At 38.5% G+C, this 21,557-nt stretch overlaps 1 protein-coding gene across 1 annotated transcript in view; it reads left to right on the top strand.

Annotated features, from left to right (window-relative positions):
* Nucleotides 1–21,557, top strand: part of LOC310899013 (cohesin subunit SA-2-like) — a 60,559-nt gene that overhangs the window by 17,809 nt on the left and 21,193 nt on the right. Inside the window, exons 9-16 of the mRNA XM_083834937.1 lie at nucleotides 128–176; nucleotides 448–521; nucleotides 936–1,059; nucleotides 6,804–6,902; nucleotides 9,100–9,179; nucleotides 17,607–17,714; nucleotides 19,627–19,735; nucleotides 20,584–20,701. Of these exons, the coding sequence (XP_083691063.1) occupies nucleotides 128–176; nucleotides 448–521; nucleotides 936–1,059; nucleotides 6,804–6,902; nucleotides 9,100–9,179; nucleotides 17,607–17,714; nucleotides 19,627–19,735; nucleotides 20,584–20,701 (761 nt within the window). The remainder of the gene's footprint in view (nucleotides 1–127; nucleotides 177–447; nucleotides 522–935; nucleotides 1,060–6,803; nucleotides 6,903–9,099; nucleotides 9,180–17,606; nucleotides 17,715–19,626; nucleotides 19,736–20,583; nucleotides 20,702–21,557) is intronic.

Here is a 21,557-nt window from a genome sequence, read left to right as displayed (position 1 = left end):
ACATAAAGTGTCATGTTCCCAAATTTTCAAAACTAGATGTTCTTGGCATGGTTAAAATACATGCTTATTGTGTAAAAGGTGTGTTCTGAAAATTCCCTTGCCTGCCTTTCCTCCGTCTTTGTTAAAGAGGAGAATTTGGACCTATATGTGAAGATTGCTTAGCAATTGTGCTGTGTGTGGGTAGAGCAAGAGTCACCATATCAAAAATATTACGTGCTGTGCCTTGTTTTCCAGGTTTGTAGTCGGTACCTGCTAAATCTTTCATCAGTATGTAGCTACAAAAAGGCCAATTGCCAGCGTAGATACAGACCACTCATTTTGTGTTGGTACCATGTGTAGACAATAGTGATTTAGACCACAGTAGTCTTGTAAATGCACTGATGCAAATTTATCGTGTGAAATGAACTGTGGGATCACTGTAAACATTCAGTTCTCTTTCTATTTCAGTATGAGCAGAAGCTTCTGGAGATACAGAACATGATGAATGCTATTTTCAAAGGGACGTTTCTAAGCCGTTATCGGTAAGAAGAAGATAGAGCTGTGAGGTGTATCTGCATTCCCAAGAGACTGTTGCTCAGATTGTCTCGATAGTGGGATAGAGTTAAATGTCATGTTGTCAAGAAAAATGTAGCATTTAAATTATTTTAAGGAATGTGGGATTAGAAAAGGACCTCTCAATTTTGTTTCTGAAGTTTTACCTGCAGTACATTTGTTATTGAGAAGATATCCAGAACTTCAAAATAATTATTGTATGAGACATTTGTAGCTAAATGGATTAACTGTTGATTGAAGACTTAGAATGTTAATATATAAATATTGGAAATATTTTGGATTGTACATACTTCAGCAATTCCAGGGAAAAATATTGCAAATGATATAATTAATGTATATTAGGCATGTTAATGTATTAATATGACAATTTTATAATTTCACAGTGATGTGATCCCTGAGATCCGAGCTACGTGCATGGAAGAAATTGGCAGCTTGATTAACACATACCCAGATACATATTTAAATGATAGCTACTTAAAATACATTGGGTGGATGCTGTATGATAAGGTAACGTTTTTAGTTTTTCTTACTTCTGTATGGGGGCAATAGATAGGAAGATTTTTTTTTTTTTTTTTAAATTTCGAAGAATCCTGAAGTTTAAGTTCCTAAGACTAGATATTAAAACTGTGATGGTACAAAAAAATCTTCTCTCTTCCCTATTCCAGGTTTTATTTTTAAAGCCATCGTGTCATTAAATGACAACAAACATTTTTTTCTAGTTTAGTAGCAGTCTGAGTGTTCGTGTTCCACCATTTTTAATATGTTATTGAATTAGCAATTATACTAAGTTGTAACATGTCCTATATCCTTTGAGCACATACAGTGTTAAAGGTTGACTAAAACTGTGATTTTAGGTTTGATGGCTACATTTAAAATTTTGTCTTATTTTATAAAGATGAACAGATATAGTACCTATAGTAAAACAGTCTTCAGTCCTGCATTTCTCATTTGGAATACAGAGATTATTTTCAGAAAGTCTATTTCAGTCACTTCCCAAAGGTTTTTCTCCTCTTCCTTTTAATATTTTTTTTTCTTTTCAAATAGATGCACATTTAAAAAAAAAAAAAGTAACTGAAAAATGTGCTTTTTCTCATGCTTCTAAAATACATGACAAATTTTAGGGAGACAGGTATATTTATCATGAATGGCTAACTACTGGAATTGGTACACTGTATTTCTTGCAGGCCGCCTTTTAAAGTGTATGTAGTATCTGTACAAATTCTGACACCTTCAGTTTTGTGTCAACTTCGGGTAATGTCCATGTTGTGAACAAAGTTGTAGTTTACCACAAAGCCAGGAGGGGGAGCACAAAGCCTCTTTTTCCCTTGCTTTCTGCCATTTCTGTAAAGGTAGCGTTCAGATTTTCAGAAGCAACAAATCTGTCAGGAACTGTTGTATTTTCCTGCATGAATTTTATCTGATCAGAATATCTTTTTAGTGTTTGTTCAGTTGGGAGAATTCTCAAACTGTGAGAATAAGAAGTAATTTTTGACGATGATGTGTCTCCATTCCCAGTGCTATACAGTGAAAATTAACAGCTGGTGTCTTTGGTTAATGCACATAGCTTCTCCACTGTAATTTGTTGGAAACTAGAAATGGTTATTCGTCTAAAACGTAGTAGGTGGAAGCAGTGGTGCAGATGCAAGCAGAGCGAGAAGTCTTTCGTATTCCACATTTGGCTGAGGCCTGGTAGTATGCCACTAGTGGTGGTTGCAGTCCTGGCTGTGCTTTGTGATTTGCAGCCACTGTTAAATTGCCCAATTCCAAAATGAGAGCAGGGCATTTCTGACATTGACAGTAGTGCTTTTAAATACATCTGAATGTTACTTCCCTCCATTGCTCCTTAATAAGCATTTACATTCCACCGTGATGATGGTGTGCAGCAAGAAACTGACATCTCCCAGAGCCAATTTTCTTTTTAGAATATAACATAGAGACGTTTGCCAAATAATTTAGGCCCCAGAGTTAGAATACTTCAGTGGTCGTTTAACTGTGGGGAAAAATCTGGCCAGGATCATCTACAGCATTGTAAACAAATATTAGGTTCAGTCATTTGGGAGACTTTAAAGAGGACAACAAAAAAGCAAGTGTAAAATTAATGTTTTGTCAGCAAAGTCTTTTATTTGAATATAATCATTCTTCCCCATGAGATACCATTTTGCCATTATACCCTGATTTGAAACATGGTATTTTTACATGAAAGGCTCTTTCCTAGGTGCAAGAGGGTTCTCCAGATTCAGTGGTAAAACTCTCAAAGTTGTATATGAATATCTCTCTTTGGCCCAGTAAGAGTTGTGGAACAGTGCTATAAAGATACATTTTCAGGTAGTTTGCCTACTAGAAATAACGTAACTTTATTTGTTAAAGACAAAGCAACACTTGACAGTAAATATGACAGCCCTATGCTACTGAGCAGTTATACATAAGCCCAATCACCTATCACTGCATTTGTGAAACCGAGGCACTTAACTTGTGCTCAAAGGCACCCAAAGGGGTATATAGCTAGTACATCAGCAGCCAGATCGAAGGGGAGTTCTGTGTAAAATGTTCAGAGTTAAAGACCAGAAAAATTGAGATGATGAAGAGTTAGGATGGGGAAAGTGGAAGGTAGAACCCACAGAGAGGAATGCAAAGGCAATGAAAATGGAGATGTGCACAGATATACACGTGCATGTGTGTGCACACACACTTGAGACCTCCCAGCATGTTAGACTAGCTTTGTCTGGAACTTCAGGGCAAGTTGCTGAGGTTTTCTCACTAGACTATAAAAAAATACCCAAAGAAATCCTGCGGGAAAAAAAAAAAAATCTGTTAAAATGAACTTTTGTGTCCTGGCCATGTGATACTCCTGGCAAATTTCAGGAAATTGAAGAGGTTTTTAGGTTTACCTCCCATGCGACGTGGCTATAAAAACTGATCCCATTGTTACGACAATTTCTGAAGTACTTCTTCCTTCAAGTGTTCATGCTAGAAGAGTGATTTTTTTCTTTCCAAAAATCATCTTTCTGCATATATACTGACATTTTTTTGTGGGGACAGGATTTTTTTTTTTTTTAAACTGTTTTACCTTGACAGGACAGGTAAGCTGCATTGTCTTCACTCTTCACGTCTACTTTTGGAATACTCCTGTTTTTCACAATTTATTATTTGGAGGGTATTGAGGAGGAACAGTGACTCAACCCTACCTCGAAATCATCCATGTACCAGCCTGTACTTACGAGGCTTCATCTCTTTGGTTGCAGCAACACTGAAATCTCATAACCGAATGTGTCTAAACAGTGCTGGAGCCCATGTCACTAGAGCAGCTCACCATCTTACTGATTTTTCCTGCCAGTCTGTTTGCAGGTCAGGGTCAGAGTATACTATGATACAGCTGAGGGACAGCGTATGTTCCGAGTATCCCGAATGAAGATGTGCTTGTATAATTCCCCTTCACTCTGTCACGGCTTTGAAAGACTAAACAGGCAGGTATTTGTCAAGATTAGAATGATAGTTTTGGTGAAGGGAATAGGTGGCTAGTTGTTTTTTGTACTTGCCTACATTACTGCCCGAAGGAGCTGAAGGTAAGTGGTGAGATAGTTTGAGAAGGATGTGGAATAGATTTGAATGATCAAGAAGCTGCGAGGAGCGATGAATCTGGAAACAGAAAGGTAGCTGAGAAGGAGAAAATGCAGCAGAAAACATAGGAAGACAGCAGAAATAGTCATAACAGAAGTAGTTATGCATTCATAGTTCTTAAACAATTTTCTCAAACATACTTACAGGGTTATGACTGAGAGCTTTTACGTGGGAAGTGGATACCTTAGAAGAAAGCAGGTGGTTTAGTTTAATGTATTAAACCATATATCTGCAAACCTATACTCGAATGCCACCTGACTGACAAATGCAAGTGACTGATCACTAGCTGTGCTCGAAGGGCTATATGATCATCCAACAAATCATCAGAAACATTTTAAAAATATATATATTTATTTATCCCAACCACAAACAAAGTCCCTATTCACAAGGAAAACCTCATGATAAAATACTGAGGGCAGCTGAAGCCAGAATTGCAGTATGCTGGCTGAGCTGAGTTTGTGCAAGTGTGCATAGCTCCTGCCTGTGGCACTCCTGGTGGCAGGCAGTGATGGGTTCCAAGCTGAGACTGTTTGTGAGCGAGCTGGATGTTGTGGAGCCCTTATGGGTGTAGGAAGCAGCAAGTGGCGGCAAGAGTCTCTTTCTCAGAGAACGCCTTTAATTTTAAAGCTGAACACAATTTAGAATATATACTGTTGGTGAGTTACGGGCAGGTTAGAGAGCAATGTTTGTCATCACCTATTGATTTTATACTTTATTTTTCTAGCAAAAAGCTGCCTTTTGTAAAATTGTTGGTCAGACCCTGCTACTGGATATCATCCTTTGCTTTCCATCCTAAGCAGGTGAACAGGAACTTGTAGCAATACATAGCCTATGTGTAGGTGGCCTCCTTTCTTAGCTTTCCTTGAATTTTCATACTGCTATTGTCAGCAGGAAAAAAGAAGGAATAAATATGAAGAGACTGATCCAAGGCCTACAGTGTCTGCTGATATCCCTAGCATTCTAAGTGTATGGAACACTGTGATTTTTTTTTTATGTTAGATTCTCAGAATAAATTTCTTAATGACATCCACAGCTTTTGTCATTTGAAAGGTTTAGCAGTAGACATGAGATGAATTAAAAATTAAAAGTCCTCTTTTGTGGGACATTTGTGAAGCAGCTGTACAAACAGCAGGAAGTAACAGAGATAACTATTTTGCCTAAATTCACCAACTAGGCCAAACTCAAAACAGTGTGTCTCTTTTTAGAATGCTTAAAATACAGCATTCTAGAGTAAAACAGGAATGGGGAGAAGGCGTAATATTTGTATGTATGACACACTGGAGGGAAGGGATGGCATCCAGAGGGACCTGGACAGGCTTGAGAGGTGGGCCTGCGTGGACCTCGTGGAGTTCAGTAAGGCCAAGTGTAAGGTCCTGCACCTGGGTCAGGGCAATGCCAAAAATGAATACAGGCTGGGTGATGAGCGGATTGAGAGCAGCACTAAGGAGAAGGAGTTGGGAGTACTGGTGGATGAAAAACTCAGCATAAGCCGATGATATACACTACTCAGAAGAAACCTGGCCAGCAGATTGAGGGAGGTGATTCTCCCCCTCTACTTCTGTTCTCATGAGACCCCGCCTGGAGCGCTGCATTCAGCTCTGGGGCTCCCAGCACATGGATGTATTAGAACGAGTCCAGAGAAGGGCCATGGAGATGATCAGAGGGCTGGAGCACCTCTCCTGTGAAGACAGGCTGAGGGAGTTGGGGTTGTTCAGCCTGGAGAAGAGAAGGCTCCAGGGAGACCTTAGCGGCCTTTCTGTACCTAACAGGGGCCTACAGGAAAGCTGAGGAGGGACTCTTTGTCAGGGGGTGTAGTGATAGGACCAAGGGGTAATGGCTTTAAACTAAAAGAGGGTAGGTTTAGATTAGATATTAGGAAGAAATTCCTTACTCTGAGGGTGGTGAGGCCCTGGCACAGGTTGCCTAGAGAAGCTGTGGATGCCCCATCCCTGGAGGTGTTCAAGGCCAGGCTGGATGGGGCTTTGGGCAACCTGGTCTGGTGGGAGGTGTCCCTGCCCATGGCAGGGGGTTAGAACTGGGCAATCTTTAAAGTCCCTTCCAACCCAAACCATTCTGTGATTCTATGAGAATCCACAATGATAAGCTGGTACAATTCTAAGGTGCACGTCTTCCTCAGGGAGGTTTTTCTGGACTGGAATTTCTTGGAATCCTTGTTGGAGTTTAACTGTTGTCTGAGTTGAAATGTTGAAAGGAAGCAAAGTCTGGTATACGTAAGAGTGATGATTGTATTAAGTAGGTCATCCATACTCTTGTCTTTGTATATCTTTTACAGGTGAATAGCACAATTCTTGTGTCTTTTGCATTCTGTTGTTTATAATAGCTGTAGCATCTGTGAGAGTTTCTTTGAATCTTAGGGAGCCTACAACCTTTGATGTCACCTTTAAGTTTGGCTCATTGCAGGCTTTCTCAGAGGGAGGGAGGGGAAAAAGAGAGAGCGAGAGATGCACACATACAAAACAGTACTGGTATCGCTAATAAAGAAAATGAAGAAAATGAGGTGGTATTTGGGTAATCTGCTGTAGGTACCCACAAATAACTCTTATTTGCATAATAAAATGCCAGCAGTAAATAATCAGAGATAACATATTAGCAGATTTCTCTTTGTCTTGTAGCAACCTGAAGTGCGGTTGAAGTGTCTTCTGGGACTGCAGGGAATTTATAGCAGAAAAGAACTTGTTTACAAGATGGATCTCTTTACTAGCAGATTCAAGGTAAATAGATGATTGTTCTCTAGTTTTTAAGTCTGGGTTGGGTGTGTACACAGGGTGTGATGTTTTTGGTCAGAGCTCATCTCCCCACTCCTTTGAGTGACAGAAGCTTAGAGTATTGCAGAAGCAGCCTGCTTGACTGAGTGGATGAAGGAGTTTTGCAGAGGTGTTTCCCTCTGTTTCTGTCGAATTTTCACAGTTCCATTTCACTGTAGTTTACGTGCAAAATGGTGTTAACATGCACTGTAGTTAAATATCTGCATCATTTATCCAGGATGGCCCAGATTTTTTTACAGGATCTTTGACAGATGGGAAGGAATTTGATACTCCAGCCGTTCCTTTTTTTGCTATTCCTGATAATTGGTTAAGCTCTTAGATATTTGATTAGCTACGTATTACACATGTATTACACTGCTAGCTATGTATTACACATGTATTACACTGACGCGAGAATGACTCTCTGTTGATCTACCATGTCAGTATGACTCTTGAAGAAGGATTCCTTACCTCTTATCTGAACAAGTCAGACGATATGCTGAAATTCTGTGAGCTTGTTCTGCGACTGCACTGACCCTGTAGGCTTTATGTACACGTCTTTATCATATTCCAACATACATATATATATACTTTTATTATATTCCAACACCTTGACTCATTTAAGAAGTGAGCCCTTACTTTTTTAATCCTGCCCTTTGTAACAATTTAATCAGCTATTCTTATCCCAGCGGGGCAGGATCTTTAGGATCTTTTCAGTATGTGAATAAGAAAGCTCAAGATGCTGTGAGAGGGGGGATTGAGACCACAGTCCCTCTGAATCAGCACACAATCAATGCCTGCATGTGGTGGCAATTTTGTTTTTTTTTTTTGTTTTTTTTTTTTTTTTCCAAAAGGTGCAGTACTTACCCATATGTCAGAGCAGTTGTTAGTAGTAAGAAGTACCTTTAGAACATTGTTGAAGAACAAGATACAGATTAATACTGGTAACTTAAGAATAAATTGTTCAGACTGGATCTTGGCTGTCTAAGAGTAACCCGTTTTAAACAGTTTTGTAGTGATGTTCTCTCTTTGCTGTTAAAGGAAGGTTGTTACAAGCTACTGTATGCTGTATATGCATCTGCAGGATTGATATTCAAAGGCTGATGAACAGCTCCAGTCTGTTCTCACTGAGATCTCTCTTTCTATGGAGGGCACTATATAACTAGATTATTGCAAACTCTACCTCCCCAATGTAAAAAGCAAACAAACCAACTCAACCCCTCCTTCTCCTCTAAAGAAAAGAAATCCAAACAGCAAATACAGACAGATCTGAAATCTCCCAGGGTTGAAAGTACTACTTTCTTGGTGATGGGAACTGTAAATATATAATCGTCAATCCATTTCCAGCAAGCTGGATTTTCACATGCTTCCTCTGTTACCCTTGAGTTTTCAAACTGAGGATTCATGGACTTCCACACCTTACATCTGGGTTGTTAGAAACAGGAAGGTGTAAAGCAAAATGGATCTAGACATTTAGAAATGATATATAAGTGAGAAAGCTGCTAGTCCCCAGACAAGCAATTCTGAAGGTTTAATATGCCTTAAAGTTGTAGGCTGCACTGAGGAGTGTCAGTTCTTGGGTACATAAGACAGGAAAGTTTCCACTGTTTTCTGAGATGTATATATGTGCACCAAGGTGCAATAGGGTGAGTTCTAGAGGTCAGGAATATTACCGCTATTTCACGAGGCACCTTTATGACTCAATTCCTAATTATCTTTCCAGCAAGGCACTGGCTTCTGTAATGTCTAGATACACACACCTTATTGTTGATGGGAGAAACTGATTATATAATGCTTGTAATTTGAGGCTTACCTTCATTTAACATATTGAAGTGTCAGTAGTAACATCTTAGAAACAAGTTGTCAGTCACTTTTAATTTGTAGACTGTAGTTGATTTCTTGTGAACGCATACATTACATCTATAAAAAAAAATACCATATCACTGCATGATTAATTCAGTTAAGAAATTAACATGCTGTTAATTTTCAGGGGCTGGGGAACTACTTGGTAGTAATCAAGTTGCCTTATGTCTCTTAGGAAATAGCTGCTGAAATAAAAATAAATCTCTGCTCTACTAGTGTAGATGATCTATCTGTAGCAAAAATAATGTTTATTGAGAACAAAACATGTTACATCTTTTTATTGTCATTTTACATCCATTAGGATCGAATTGTGTCCATGCCTCTGGACAAGGACCATGAAGTAGCAGTTCAAGCCATGAAACTCTTGATGCTTATGTCACAGTAAATAATTTCTTTTTTAATTTACTGTATTGTTTTAATGGCAACAAGATCCAGATAAAATCCTGATGAATCTTCTTGTAATCAATTACATGCTGGGAAACAATTGGTCCCAGCAGGATATGAGTTACAGTTAAAGCTGCTCAAGACATGATATTTTCTTTCTGTGGGAAACACCAATGTTTAAGAAAACCTTTTTGGTCAGATTCAATATGAAAACTAATTGTTTTTATCTTTATACTTCCCCCCGAAAGAAAATTTCAAAGCATTTTCAATTTGGCTTTTCTCAAATAGACTGTCTGTCTGTCTCCGGGGAAGTCCCCACCATACAATCTTCTGTCCCAGCGTAGCCAGGTCTTGACTAGGAGCTCAGGGAATTCTGGCATCTTCCCTGTCTCCCCACCTGATGCAGGAAGCCTTGAACTTTGTTGCTAGAATTTGGGCTTCCAGATTCTTTGCTCCATGACAGAAAATCTGGGAGCTATTAAGCCCACAGCAGCCTAACTGACAGCAAATGAATAAGTATATGGCATCTTGTTTTTGCTGAAGTGGAAAAGTTGTTTGGTTGGGAAATTACCTGCCAGCCGTAGATTTGGTAAAGTAATGTCAAATTGAAAGTGTGGGGAAAAACTAGACTAACATTACCGAAGTACATGATTCCTATTGCAATACGTCCTTGAGAAACATGTTTATTTTAGAAACAACTGTTTTTTTGGCAAAATTTATGAAGAGTAGATTCTCTGTCCCCCAACTTTTTTTTTGGCAAAATTTATGGAGAGTAGATTCTCTGTCCCCCTTTTTCAGAGCAAAATAAGAAGAACAAACCCACTGCATTACATTGTTAATATAGTTGAGATTTTAGGACTCTGTAAGCGTCCATTCTGTTTTGGAGTTTAAGTTGAATTCTGCTGATGCAGGTGCTTATGTCCACGTACAGCATGGTGCATTGTCCAATAGCCTTGAGCCATTTGCTTTTCCATTTAAGCCAGAAGTATTGGTCATTGCTAGAAGAGGATGTAGAAGTTAATGGACCAAAAATATGGTGATGTAGATATTTACATTAAATTTTAAGTACATTTATATGTTGAAGTGATGCTTTATTGTCTAGACTCACTCCTATTTCACTTCACACTCTATTGATTTGAGTGGCGTTTCTCTAGGTTACTCCAACATACGCATCAGAACAGCATATGACTACTTCACGGTAGTGTAACATGCTTTTCTGAAGCAAGTACTATTATTCGTGTCTCACTAGTAGTAGATAGGGTTTATTGTTTCTGTGTTTACAATATCTAGTTCTACATCACTTGGTTCTCTGTGACGTGTAGCTATTGGAACAAAGCACAATGCTGTGTCTGTGTGTAACGTGTCCCTGTGCTAGGAGGAGTAGCACACCATTGTTGAAGTACAAAGATGTTGCACACCAGTTATGGCTGCCCTTGTTCTGTCTCTGAACTAACAAGTGCTATATTGGCACTGCAGCTGTTTAGGGCCTCTGGCTTTATTATGTGGGATCATGTTCTCATTAATGTGAGCTGCAGCTATAAAAGTCTAATCATTCTTTTTCCCCCTGAAGCAATTTTTTCCCCCAAAATTTCTCTTAAATACAGTTAGGTTTTCAATGTAAGTACAGTCTAAAGTTTTCTGAATGGCACTTTTCCATCATAAAATATACTTCTAATGATCAGAAAGAATACATTGTAAAATTGTTTTCAGTTAGGCTGTGTGGAGCAATACATGCTTTTTTCTTTTTGCTCGTCTGTTGTATAGCCATCCTCCTTTCTGTCCCCCTCTCCCCCCATCTGCTTTGAGCGCTGCTGGTTTTGCTTAATTACTAGAATGATGAAAGTGAGAATTGGGAAGTCAATGAGCAAATTCAAGGACAGATCTTTTTTTTGATGTGACTAGTACAGATCTGTCTATAAAACCTGTGTGAAGAGAATGCAGACAATATAGACACTATCCAGTACAGATTTCATAATAAGAGCCTCCATCAAGATGCTTTTCTTGAAGCAGGGACAAAACTTAATGCCACAGAACCTACAGGTATCAGAAGGGACTCACTGCTGACATTGCAGAAGCAGTCTCAGGCTCTCAAGTAGGTGCATAGCATGGTTCAAAACCATTACCTGAATATCGAGCAGTAAAGCTGCCTGATAAATGCAATAAAGCATGAAGTGATGTTGCGGACAGTGACTCCACTGCCCGTAAAGAATAATAAATGACAACTTGTATAAATGGCACTGCTGCTTGTATGTATTTATGTAATACATTGAGAGCACTCAGTCATGCTGTATTGACTTCTCTGCGGATGGTCAATCTGCAAATTTAGCAACTAGCTGCCCAAACTACATTTTTAGTGAGGCATGAAAGACCTTTCAGATCAAGTTTCCATTTTTAAAGCTACCAGTAAGAACATCCATCAGTAAGAACTCTCTCTATTTGATTTGGAATCATGATATTATGGAATTGGCTAACAACAAGTCTTTTTTTTTTAATGAACAATATAAACTTGACTGGTCAGGTACTGATCTCTAGGACTTGTCTCTAGTTCCGGAATACATATTTTGTTATTTAACGACATGTATTAGAGAGGCAAGGCTAGGAGTAACTTTTATTTTCCCCTCACAATCAGTCTGCTGGGTGCTCTGTCAGTTTCCTGGGGAAAATTTACTATATTAGCAACTCTCTTTTATGAGTTTCCATAACTGTCTTTTGGGTGAGTATAGTAGCAAGACCTCTTTGCCCTTTTTTTTTTTTTTTTACAGTTGCAGTGGAACTCTGCTGCGTGTTTGTTAGTAATAACCATGACTCTCTCTTAACCATCACTGCATTCTAGTGCAGTGGAATATATACCTGGCTGCTCTGTGCACTACTGGCCCATAAAATTTCTGTGCTGGCCTTTACATTCTCTCTCTTGCTAGCCAAACGGGCAATGAAAACACCAATCTTTTTGATTCACCTAAACATGCAACATTATTTAAAAAAAAATAAATAAAATCCATAAATAAAATCCATAAATTAATAAATAAAATTTAAACCCTCTTGCTCTGCATATACCTGTGTTTTTTTTTTTTTTTTTTTTCCAAATCCATATTTGTATTTTCATTTTGTCTTTCTCTGAGCTGATTTTTTTTCTTCTTGTTTGTTGCATGTTGTCTCAATTGAATGCCAAGGTCTTTGGGCTGGTGGATTTCTATTTTTACACAGCGTGGTGTGATCCTGAAACTGAAATGAGCCTATGAGGTTTAGCATAACAGAAATTATTAATGCTACTGAATTATGCATAATAGTTAGCATTAATGTTGCAAAGGATCTGAGAGGGAGTAGAACTAGGAAGGAGAAAAAATGAGTAACAGTGAGAAGCCAAGGAATCTTACTGCAAACATCGCCCATCAGGAGGTAAATTAGTTTAGCGTGGCTACTGCCAGACAATTCAGTTCATTTTTGTGTGCTTAAGTACCTGAAAGAGTTGAGGGAGTTTGGAAAAGAGAGCAAAAGTAATTAGGTAACTGAAGTAGGTGAATGTGATTACAAGTGGTGCATTTAGGGACACAAATTTATAAATGGCTTGAAAGGTAAAGAGCAAAGAGGGAGAAAATTATCTTGTATCACGTTAGTTAAATGTAAGTAGAAATTAAACTGTGTTTTAAACACAAAGCTCTGAAATTTGAAATCTGGAAGAGCTGCCTCAGTGAGAACTGTGGGTATATTGAGGACTCATTAAAGACTTGTTTAAGCTACTTGTTGGAGCTGATAAATACGTTAATTTTCACTTCAGTACTTTGACAGTGTTAAGTAGGGTTTATCCAACTTAAAGGTCAGGAAACTGAGGCTTATAAGTTCTGGGTGTTCTGCTTAGCACAGGAGGCCCAAGTCAAGTAGAGATTCATCATTCTTGCACTTAAAAATAAGATTTTAGTCTCCCTTCTTATTCTGTTAGAAGAACCAGTTAGACTGGTTGGAGAGGGAGGGGTTACATTCTAGGAGAAACTCAAAAACTGGATTGGCAAAGTATGCCATGGAATATAATTCATTGTCAGAGGAGAGTTGAACTCTGATTCTCTAGTGTTATTTCATAGCTGAGCCATGGACTTTGGAGAAGGAAGTGACATATGCAAATGCATTATATCTAGCAAGATTAGTCAGAAAGCTACTATTCAGAGAAACAGTTAAGTTGTGTTGAAGGCTTAAATGCTATAATTGTTGAATCATAGGATGGCTTGGGTTGGAAGGGACCTTAAAGATCACCTAATTCCAACCCCCTGCCCTGGGCAGGGACACCTCCCACTAGATCAGGTTGCCCAGGGCCCCATCCAGCCTGGCCTCAAACACAAAGTTCTACTATGAAAAGTGTTTTCCTGTGATTCTAAAAAGTAAGCTGAAGAGAGATGTGTATGCTTTGCATACACATAAGGAATTTACCCACCTTTGTTTTGTCTAGTGGCTTTGAGGAAAAATAAATAAATGTTACTGTGAAGTTGATAGAAGTAGCGACATAAAGGTCTCACTTCAGTAAAGCAAATTACACAGCACAGTTCTGATTTCTTGCATGAGTAACTTGACTGTAGCAGTACTAGTGAAAAGGAATGGTGTTGGGACTCCTCATGGCTCCTCTGTGCTTCCTGCAGGTCCACACTCCTATTAAGGTAGAGTTATGGTAGTGCTTTGTCATTTAGAGGAGTCAAACCTGTTGCAAACAAAGCAGAAGTGAAAGACCAAAATGGAGCAAAGGTGTGTGCCTTCTCTGCCTTCTCCTTTTTTCCATCTTCTCAGTTTTATGCTTTCTTGGAAGTTAACCGTCAGCAATTTTCTGTCATCTGTGCACCTCTGGTCAAGAACCTTCACATCTGTTCTGAAATCTTCATATCTTTCCTGTCTGAAGAGTTGACAAGAAAAAATAAGGGTTGCCTGTCTCCTAGGGTCATGTTTCTTAACCAGAACAGAATACCATATAGCATCTGTTTAATGTGCATCTTCCTGTGCTCTGTCACAGCATAACCATGGAATCACGGTGCATTGCAACATACGAGTCCTATTTTCAAGTGGGTAGCAAAGGACTCTTGTTCTACGGTAGCATGGCAACCGTGTTATCAGCTCTTTCTGATCACCAAAGTGCCATCTTGAAATACCTGCAATAGCAGTAGGGTAGAATGAAGGAAATAACATTTTAAAGTATAAAAAATAGATAATCTGTTCTATTTTAAACAGAATGCTTTCAAGAGGTATTTTTTGAATAGTAGTGCTCAGTGCAACAGCGATGTTTTTAAAATGTACTTGTAGGTTTGTATATTTAACTTGAATTTATTTTAAATGCAAAATAAACTGAGTTTTTAAAATTGCGATGCTGACCTTGAATTACCCATGCCCAAATAACATGGGCTAAATCTTTCCCTGCCAGATCCTCCTCTGCCATTAAAAGCAAAAAAGAGTAAGTTGGTAAGCTTTCAAAAATGCATCAGGTGTATTTTTATTTTACTGTTGTGATTTTGATTGTTATCCTTAGTATAAGCTGTAGTGCAGACCAAGTGAGGTGATTCCAGCCACGTCTCTTGCATACAGTAAAACAGAACAAAAAGCAAGATACGAAATCTTTCATCCGGTGCCATAGGCAGAACAAAATGGGTCTGTGATCTCTCCCTAGAAGATCCCAACTTCTTCATGCCATGTTCACACTGAACTGCAGAGAAAATGGTGTGTCATGACATTGCTATGTGGAAGGCCGTGCCTGTTTATTTTTAGACACCTAAACACTGGCAGGCACTTCTGGCTTAACCTTTATCTGTTGCTTGGCATTCTGAGGGCTGTAAATTAGCAGCAGTATTATTGCTGTATTTAAAGTATTATTTGAATGTGTGATTATTGGCTTATGTTTGTAAAAAGAAAGGCACCCATTTACTGTAGTAGTATTACTGGTAGTGGCAGCAGGTGTAGCCAAGTGTTGCTACTTCCAGAGGCAAGTAAAACACTTCAGCTCTCATTGGAGTGGGAATTTTGAGTGTAAAGCACATTGTCTCAGAGAGAGTGGTGGTCAGAACTGTTACATCTCACCTGCTCTTGTCTTGAAGACAGACAAAACAGCACTGTTGCAGACCAATGTAACTGCGGCAAATTCCTAGCCTCTTTGAAGGCATAGTCAAAACCAAGGAGGTTGGAATTTCACTTGTGCTAGAAAACAGCAAAGTCCTTAATTTCTACCCAAAGAGATTGCAGGCATGTTACTGAGCACTTTGAGTCATCTAAACAATTTAGGCAAGACATTTTTTTTTAAAACAGACTCACAGGTCTCACTATTCCCATAAACGTGCAAGGAAGAGAAAACCTGACAGATGAGTAAATTCAAATATCAGAAAACATGTACACTTGACTGGTGTGTTCATGCTGAAAAACCCATTTAAATATACAAAAAAAGGTTTTTTTTTACTTTGGTGGCAGTCAAACGCTGGAACAGATTTTCAGAGAGGCTGACTGGACACAACCCACAGCAACCTGCTGTGGCTGACCCTCTGAGCAGACGGTTGGACTAGGTGATCTACCTACTCCAGAGGTACTCTCCAGCCTTGGCTGTTTGTGATTCAGTGTTGGCCCACTCTAGATCACTGTGTGTTCATGTGGAATTTTCTTCTTCTTCAAGATGTCCACTGTTTAAAAAAATAAATGTGTGTATAGAGAAAATGAGAAGGGCAATTTAGCAAAAACTAGGGCTTTAAAAGAACTAAATAACAGACTGATATTAAAAAGAATGAACGCAAACTTTTTGGATGGCTTCACGAAATTCCGACAGTCTTTTAATATAAAGACATGCTGGGTGATCCATTCTTACTCCTGTAAGTGCAGTTTGTTGTCAGTCTTATTTTACTCTCACTTGTTAACCTTGTAGAAGTTTAATAATTCAATACTTCATTCATGGCTTTGCAGGACATGCCAATGCTTATTCAGAGATGCTAATGCACCATGTTATCTCTTTCAGTTTCTTATTGTTTAGTAACAATAAGCACATTTTTACGCTATTTCCCCGGTTCCGTAGATGGCTGAATAAGAATTCCCATTAATATTTTTCTTTATATTGATTACGTGATATATATACTCAGAGCACTTTCTTTTTCTTCTGTTACCACAACTGTGTACTCAAGGGAACTGTGTGTTAAAAGAAGCCACCAAAACCTGCCAGAATTTCTTTTTGATTCACTGCAAGTATTATCTTGCAAGATTGACCCATGACTTCTGAAGATACACCATCAGCTCTCCCATTTAAACAGCTTTTTACTGTGCTTATAACTGTCATGAACATACACATAAAAAAAAATTTGCAATGAACAGTCCAGCGATGCTCTTACTTAGTGTGAGCTCACTTTCTTTCAGTCAGATTTGAGGATATTTTGGGACTTTGGGACTTGTGAGGATGCTGAAGGATGCAACAGGATTGGAGACAAATGGGCGAGCACAGGAAGGGGTTTTAATTTTCTAAGTCATCACTCCCACCAAACGAGGAATACGAATCCTCAGTTTTAAAAGAGGTACTGGACTGCAGCTGTAGGTGATTTTAAACTAGTACTAGCTGAGAACTGAGCACAATAATAAATAAAAACTCTTTCCCCTCACCTGACTATAGGAAGTGGAAGGATCTCATATGTTGCTGTTTCATTCTCTCAAGTAGCTTAGTCCAATGACATTGTTATTGCAGTAAGAAGCAAGCATTTTGAAACTGTAACCCTTGTTTTGGTCTTCACTTAGCTGGTATCTCTTTGGTGGGTTATTCAACCTCAATGCTTCATTTTCCTGTTTTGTAACAAGTTGTAGTTAACACCAGTGCTACCTCCCATAGTGTGTTCTAGCTTTATTAGTTGCCATGTGGCATTCTCAAGATGCATAGCTGAATGCCTGTAAAAAACGTTGTGATTTTCGGTGTATTTGGACAGAAAGGTTGCAGGCATAAGCATGCTATCAAGAATGTGTTTTGGTTTCTTTTTATGTGTGACTCTGTATAAGCCTAGTGTAATGGAGTATAAATTTTAAAATTCTGTTGTAAAAAATCATTTTAAAAGACTTTGTTCTGCAAGATGAAGTTTTCATGTTTATTATCTTTCATGACAACCATCAAAGCATGAGGTAAAACTTGCCTCTTTCATTATTGTTACTCTTTTTACCATGGCCACTAATCAACTTTAATTATACTTTAAATTAATATTCTGTCCATCCAATGGGCCTGACTTCTCATGGCTTGTACAGACCTCTTGTTTCTCTACAAAATGAGTAAAAAATGCTGCTAGTTCCATTTGATAGCATTTGTAAATACATCCTACAAAACTTTATCTGTATAAACAAGTTGCAAGGCTAAGGAGCATCAAGTCTAATAAAGCTGGACATACCATTCATTGTATTCTTTGCAGATAAACCTGAACTATAACTTCCGTTGTTATTTTTGCCTAGGAACTGCGAGGATGTGTTATCAGATGAAGACTGTGAAACCTTATACCAGTTAGTTTATACCACACACCGTCCACTTGCAGTAGCAGCTGGGGAATTCCTTTACAAAAGGTATCTCTGCCTATTTCTTGCATATTCTCATTTGTTTCGGAATGAAGGTGGATTTATTTAAGAGGAACATTAAGCATTCATTTTTCTGCTGGAAGCTTGTGTGCCATGAGGATAGTAGATGTACTTTCTTCTTTTCATTTGGCAGGGAAATGCTGTCTGGGGGTGATCATTTGTTCCTTGGCATGGCCTTCCACAATAGGCATGAGAAAAGTTGCAAGACTAACACAGAGAATATGAAACAATTGACTGATCCACAGATACCATGCCACGTTGAGAATACACCTCCTTTCTTTCTACTTTCTTTTCCTGTTGCTTTGCTTCTTACAAGCTAATTCATCACCTAGCATTTGCTGGATTTCCATAGCATTGGTGATTAATCACAAGAATGGCCTCCTCTTCCCTTTGGAAGTTGCCGTATACATTGTAAAGGCTTTGAATAATGAGAGATGCAGCAGATTAAAAAGCCCTCCCAATTTTCTGTCAGGTTAATGAAGTACAGGGTTTATCTTCCCCAGGAGTAAGTCTTATAAATGGGCTTCTTATAACAATGGTTGCATGAAGTGAATGGAGTTGGCATGCTAAAAGGAGAAGAAATAAATATTCTGTCTCTGTGGCTGAGAGAAATAATTTTGCTTTACGAGGAGGAATGAAAAATATTTTGGCAAGACTTTTGTGGGGAAAAATTCAGAAGTAATAATGGTTGGTGTTTCTCACACATGCAGAATCTCCTCCTAGCTGCCTGTTCCTATCTGGCTGAACTGCTGATATTCCAGGGTTTGTGGAGCCACGGCCAACAGAAAGACAAAAGAAGATAAATTTCTCTTTTGATGAGTCTTCTATCACATCTGTTAGCCTTACTTAGTCTTTTCTGTTTGTCCCAATATTCTGTCATAAATCAGCTGTTTTTCTGCTCAGAACATGTCTGTCTTTTGCTACTAAACTGTTTGCCTTGATAACTTTACTTTTTATACTCAGCTTTGCGGTGCAGCATGGACATTCTGACCCTCTAAACCTCTTCCTTGTTCTTGTTTGCCTGGGTCTTCTCCCTGGCACTTCTACTAGTATCAAAATCTTTTTTTCTGATGTGATAGAAATGTTAATGGCAATGTCCTTTCCCTAGTTATACTGATAACAGTTTTAGTATAAAGTTTGTTTTTATTTATTTTTTTTCTTCTTCTTTATGGTGTGTATGAAATGTCAATGCTTGCATACTTAACTTAGGTTGCTTACTGAGCTGGCATCAATTACACCAGCAGAAGCACTTTCGGAAAGTATAAGTCTATACTGACATTGAGTAGTGCGGTCCTGCTTTTAAATCCAAGATATTTGGGCCTGTATGTGTTTTGGGATTAGCACTCTCCATGAGCAATACAGTCACACTCACTTGGGGCAAAGAGAGAAATAGAAACTGTTGTAAACAGTTTTTTTACTGTATTTGTGAAATGGAGTAAATTGTCTCTTGTAAATACAAGGTACTATGCTTTCTTTAAGAAGTTTTGGTTCTAAGATGTACCATAATGCGACTAATGGTAGGGTAGTAATATTTTTACTGTGTTGTTAAGGTTTAAATTCAGCCTAGAGTAAGCCCCTTCACAAGCATGAGAAAATGCCTACCTCAGTATATATTCAACACCTTGGAATCTGCATCTGTTGTCCAGAAAGTTGGCAGGGTACCTGTTAAACTGTCAGAAACAGTCTCTGCATCCACAGGGACGACAGATCTCTCATGATGGAAAACAATCTAATCTCCTTTCCTTTCATCTAATAATAAAGTCTAATGTGATTTACAGTAAATAAGTATACATTTAGAAAAAATACACTCCTTGGGATCTTGAAAGAATGAGCATTATATTGGCAAATGGTCATAAGGGGAATGTGGCAGAAATGAACTGACTTCCTTTTCTGTTGGCAGGCTGCTTAGTTATGAGGGAGATGAAGAAGTTGTGCCCAAAGAAGGAGGGAAGTCTGGGGCGAATGCTCACCAGTTGAAAAGATTAATACATTTTTTCCTGGACAGTGAGGTGAGAATAGCCCCTGCAGTAAACCTTTTCAATTCAGTGTTGCATGTTAAATCAAGTTCTGGCTTCCTTTTGAGGGATATTTCTGGTGGTGAGCTCCGAAATGTTTGGTGTTTGGCACGTTCTCACTCTCTAGGACGAGTTGTTAATGGAGACAGAATTTGGCATTTCTGTTCTGTGTTTTAAGACTAATTTACAACTCTGCCAGTGGAGAGAATGAAAGCTGAAGCAGCTTCTGAAAACAACCTAAAAGACTAATGGCACCATGTGAATGGTTTCTGGTATGTGTCTGCGTCTTTCTGCAGGCAGCTGGAGGTTGCTGAACTGTAGCCCTGTGCTGACTGAGAACTGTGTAGTTTTTCTGAGATTTTATCAGTTTAAGTGCTGTACTTTGCTATTTGGCTTTTGTGGTGGTGCAGTCCTATGTCTGGCCAAAGCGTCTAAGGCACAGCCGTTTTAAATCAAAGTGCAAAGAACTTCACAGACGTTATCTAAAATGTTACCTCATTTCTAGTCCCAAGGTTGGATTTTTAGTTATGATCAGCAGTATAAAAGCAATACATAAACTAGTTTTAGAGAGATTGCTGAAATTACAAAGGAAAGATACCATAATAAGAGGAAAGAAAAGCTTCTTTCCTGATTTATCTCCTTTTCCCCCCACTTTCCTGCTTTGTATCAGACTGAAGACAGTGTTTAAATGTTGAATAGCCTCAAACTAAATATGTTGGAATACCGTGTGTGAATGTATGTGTGCATGACAGCTTTGTAATTGGAAAAGGAGAGGAACATAGGAAGTTGTATTTCTTTTAATGATGTGTTTGCTTTTATAAGCTTGTGTTTTTAATCCCTAGGTACACAAACATGTTGCATACCTCATAGACAGCTTGTGGGACTGGGCAGGCACATTTCTGAAGGACTGGGAGTGCATGACCACACTTCTATTAAAAAATGATGGAGGAGACAGAGAAGGTGGGTGAGCAAAGAGCTTAGCTTTGTCTGGATTAATCTCTTGATGTTGTTTTTTGAACTTTGCCTCAGCTAGTTTAGGATCATTTCATATTGCAGTGCCATTTGATCCCAGATTGTGGCCGCCAAGATGTACAAAGCAGATGTACTGCTGATTACGTGATTTGCAGCGACATATTTGTTTTATTCAGTATTCTGCATTTATGTAATGTTAGTTTAGAAAATTTGCAAGAACACTTGCATTATTAAGCTTAAGTAACATTCCCTTCTTTTGTTTGTTTGTCCAAAACTTGAGAATCTAAAAGTATTGATTGAAGTGTGGTATTTTTGGACTACTGTTCATGCCTGAAGAGAAGAAGAACAATGTGTTGAGTTCATTGACATCTAACATGTTAGAAAACTGTTTTTTTTTTTTTTGTTTGTTTGTTTTGTTTTTGTTTTTTCAAAAATATTTTAAAGTGAACTTTAATGATAGTTGTTGTAGCAGAACTGGAGGTGGTTGTACAATTGAAATCAAAGTTTGCGGACCCAGTGAGTTAAAGCATTTTGTTGCTCAGAAGAGTAGTTTTATCCTAAATGAGATAGTAGTTAATATAGATAGGCCTCATGGAAGCTGCCTGTGTTTTTGGGAGCCCAAGTGCCCTAAAAAGTTTAGTCATGAGACAAATAATCGGCTTTGTGTTCAGTAAATATAGAAAATAGTTTTCTTCAGGTTAAATCAAATGCGCTCTAGGTGTTTATTTAGCAACACTGCATCTTTCTTTCTGTAGTGTCCTTCCACAGTTGTCCAGATAAATGAATAGGCATTTCATTAGCTGTTGCTGCAACTTCATTTTTCTTTTGTGTGATGCTGAAAGGA

This window comes from Anser anser (assembly GCF_964211835.1).
Source record: "Anser anser genome assembly, chromosome: 1".
Lineage (NCBI taxonomy): Eukaryota > Metazoa > Chordata > Aves > Anseriformes > Anatidae > Anser > Anser anser.
Note: the sequence above shows the minus strand (reverse complement) of the source record. Positions and strands in the feature narration are given on the sequence as shown.